Genomic DNA, 3,761 nt, shown 5'->3' with positions numbered 1-3,761 from the left:
GCGCTAATGTGAATGACCCAATATTGAAACCAATGAAAATTAACCTTTTGCTGACGTCATCTAACATTGAACAACTTGGTACTTTTCCTCGTGATTGCGTAGGTTCCCCAATCGCAAATTAATCGGATCATTAACGCGATTTCAGTGTGCATCACAATTTTTTTTTAAATCTCTTTGTTGGCCATTCACGATTGCGGATGGCAAACTATCACAAAATTATAGCGTAGCACATATTGCGGCGATCTTAAGACAAATGGCCAACTGGAGATTTTTTAAAAACTCGCAATGCATTTTGAAATTGTGTTATAGTGATCCGAATAATTCGTGATGGGTGAGAACTTGGGATCGCGAGGAGAAGTTTCAGGTTGTTCTGTGCTATGTAACGCAAGAAGAATGTTAGTTTTCATAGGTTTCAACATTTGAGTAATTCCACATTAGGATTTATATAATTGGTTTATGTACAAAAAAAATCTCTTTTATGGATAACCTTTCTATTAACATCCCACGTATGGTAGCTTTATTCACCAATGTCGTCCTCTGATAGGACACAATTATTTCTGGAAAATTTCACAAAATGATCTAAATCTTAAAACTTTTCTATGAATGACCCCTTCCTATGGGCAAAAGGTAAGTCATAGATAAGTTTTTAAAAAGAGGTCATTCATAAAAAAGTTTTTGAGATTTGAGTCATTTTGTGAAATTTTCCATTGTTTGTTCGATCGAGTTTGAGTGAAAAGTAGGAAGTTCATTTCCAATAAATTAGAAATATTGAATTTTACTAGAGAGTACGGCCATCTCTCATTCTTCATCTTTTAAAAGTATAAATAAAAAGTAGAATTAATTTAAAACGACACAAAAAGAATCCCCACAAACTTGATGAAAGAAAATTTGGCTTAAAGAAACTGCAGGGGAAAGACATTTGGAGGAACAACTATCCATAAATGTGTATAGATGAAGAATAAAGGGTATAAAAATCTCATAAAATGTTGATTAAACGCGGTAAAGAAAGCAAAGTTAAGAGATTGATTTAATGAAGATGAGAAATGGTCTAGCTGAGACAATTGTTGTGTTGTTTTACCTGAGGGTGGGAAACATTCTAATATTACATGGGGGCTCGTTTATTCGATACAAAAGAAGGAATTGTTTAAAATCACATGCTACATGGATTGGCACGTCGTTCAAGTTGAATATTCCAATATGAAAACCAACTGTAGACTCCATTGTCACCTGCACATTCATTTGTACCCTTTTTCGATCATCTTCTAGTTGCGATACATTGTCTTTATCTGTAGAAGCTCCCACGACATTCATGGTTACGTTAAAGTATGTGGTATTTCCAGGCTTATGAGTGAAACCGGGAATCACGCTCCTGCCCAATTTCACGTCATCTGACGCCAAATTCACCACAATATTGCTGTAACTCAACTCTATTTTGTCATTCTTATTCCTCATCTCGATTGACACATCTACTTTTGCATTTAACAGAACATTATTCTGATTTGTGGAGTTATTAGTCTCAAATTTGGACAAGTTCAACATTTTTACGGTGATTTGTGGCAATCCTGATTGAAGGAAGGACATGAATATTACGCCAAGGATAAGAACGGCGAGAACAATTCCAAACACCACAAGACATATCCATGCGCAACATGCAAATAAACGGGGACAACATTTGCTTCGATGCCTAGAATTACCTTCGCCGGATGCCGCTCGGTGTCTAGGAAGGGATTCAGAGAACGCCACCCGACGCGATCCTCTGTTTTGGCTTGGAAGTCGATCAAGTTGATTAGAAGCAACATTATTCATTTCTTAAATTGCAACGAGAGAAATCAACCTCTCGCCCAACCCACCGCCACCACCTTCCCAATTCTAAATTTGATTTTCTTTTACCTCTCACGATCATCTCCATCACCCCCAGGGGTCGGGGCACAAGTTATCGTTGCCTAAAGCATCGAACTTGTCAGATTGAAATATCCATTTATAGTAAATTGCGGTTTTTCTTTTCCAATTTTTCACAACAAAGGTAAATGTAATTTGAGGCTGGCAACTGCCGAGCAAAGCCTCTCCATCTTCATTTTCAAACAAAATTTACCCCAATGTTTATGTGGGTACATATGTGTCATTTTACATTTTCTTCGCCAAATATATAGATTCATCTTTTCAATATATATAATAATGTTTTCCTACCCTCAATTTTAAGGTATTATAATTTTTCTCTGCAGCTTCTTGCAGTGAGAAAGTGTGAGAAAATTGACTAAAAATCAAAATTGAAAGTGCTAGAATTTCTCTAGCAATTTTTCACAACGAGAAAGAACGAGAAAATTTACAAATAATTGTTTCTCCTTCGAGAGCTTGTTTGATTCCGATCTTTGTAATTCGAAAGTGGTGGGTATCACTTACAAGACTTATTAAATGTTAGTAAAGTTCTTGACCAAATAAACGATAACTAAGTACTATAAAGATAAGAATTATTCTGGTATTAGTATTTAGTCAAGAATGTCTTGATTCAGTGAAGGAGTAGTCAACTGTCCTTTGGTGGGACTATTCTTACTCACTGAAGTGTCGTAGCAAAATGATAATGAGAATGGATACATTATTTTTGCTAAATAAATTGGATTAAAAAGAGTTGAAATCAATTCTCTAATAAATTTGTTTATTTTTTCAGTATTGTCATCATCCATTTTACAACTACTAGCTTCTGAAAAACTTAACGACGATAATTACGAAAGTTGGAAATCGAATATCAACACGATACTAGTAATAGATGATCTCCGATTCGTTTTAACGGAGGAGTGTCCACCATCTCCTAGTCCCAATGCAAACCGAACAGTTCAGGATGCGTATGACAGATTAGTCAAAGCTAATGAGAAGGCTCGGGTTTATATCTTAGCCAGCATATCTGATGTATTGTCTAAGAAACATGAGAAGTTAGCTACTGCAAAAAAGATCATGGACTCTTTGCAAGGCCTTTTTGGACAACAGTCCACATCTGTCAACGGGCTCCAAATTTACAAATCTTTATTGAAAAATAAAGGTTCAGAGGCAGAAGCAAATGTTGCTTCCCCCTTAAAAGGAAAACCCTATAAAGAATCATCTTATGGGAGTAAATTTGGCGCTTCTTTCTCCAAGAATAGAGGTATTCAAAAGAAAAAGAAGAAAACTGGGAAGGGGAAGGCTCCAACTACACAGAAAGTTGAAAAAGAAACACAAGGTAAATTAGATTTACTGGTTATTGAAACATATATAGTGGAGAATAAAGATTCTACCTGGATATTGGATTCAGGGGCCACTAATCATGTTTGTTTTTCTTCTTAAAAAACTAGTTCCTAGAGGCAGCTTGAAGAAGATGAGATTATTCTCCAGGTTGGATTAGGGGAGCGCATCTCAGCTAAAGTAGTGGAAGCTGTTAAGTTAACTTTTGGAAATAGATATATGTATTTAGAAAATGTTCTTTATGTACCTTCTTGTAAAAGAAATTTGATATCTATTTACTATTTGTTGGAAGATTTGTACAAAGTAAATTTTTGTCTTAATGAAGCGTTCATTACAAAAAGAGGTATACAAATCTGTTCTGCAAACCTAGAAAGTCACTTATATAAGTTAAAACCATCTAAAGTTGAAGCTGTATATAACACATAAATGTTTAAAACAGCTAGAACTTAAAGAAAAAAGTAACGCATTTATCAGAGTATCTATCTTTGGCACTTGAGACTTGGCCACATTAATCTCAATGGGATCGAGAGATTAGATAAAAGTGTTCT

At 35.2% G+C, this 3,761-nt stretch overlaps 1 protein-coding gene across 1 annotated transcript; it reads right to left on the bottom strand.

Moving 5' to 3' along the window:
* Nucleotides 1-1,074: 1,074 nt before the first annotated feature.
* LOC120083816 (uncharacterized) lies at nucleotides 1,075-1,806 on the bottom strand. The gene is made up of 2 exons (XM_090316706.1): nucleotides 1,695-1,806; nucleotides 1,075-1,562 (listed from the first exon to the last, which is right to left on the bottom strand). The coding sequence occupies exons 1-2, from the start codon at nucleotides 1,804-1,806 to the stop codon at nucleotides 1,075-1,077; spliced, it is 600 nt and encodes a 199-aa protein (XP_090172832.1).
* Nucleotides 1,807-3,761: the final 1,955 nt, after the last annotated feature.

The sequence above is a fragment of the Benincasa hispida genome, chromosome 8 (assembly GCF_027475165.1).
Source record: "Benincasa hispida cultivar pf3 chromosome 8, pf3_genome.v1.1, whole genome shotgun sequence".
In the NCBI taxonomy this organism is placed as follows: Eukaryota; Viridiplantae; Streptophyta; class Magnoliopsida; order Cucurbitales; family Cucurbitaceae; genus Benincasa; species Benincasa hispida.
The sequence above is the reverse complement of the archived record's forward strand: the minus strand, read 5'-3'. Positions and strand labels throughout refer to the sequence as shown.

Excerpts from the sequence above, each read along its gene's own strand:
- LOC120083816 (XM_090316706.1), bottom strand. The coding sequence starts at position 1,806 with ATGAATAATGTTGCTTCTAATCAACTTGATCGACTTCCAAGCCAAAAC. Across the intron at positions 1,563-1,694 it reads CCGAGCGGCATCCGGCGAAG|GATTGCCACAAATCACCGTA; the intron begins GTAATTCTAGGC and ends TCCTTCAATCAG.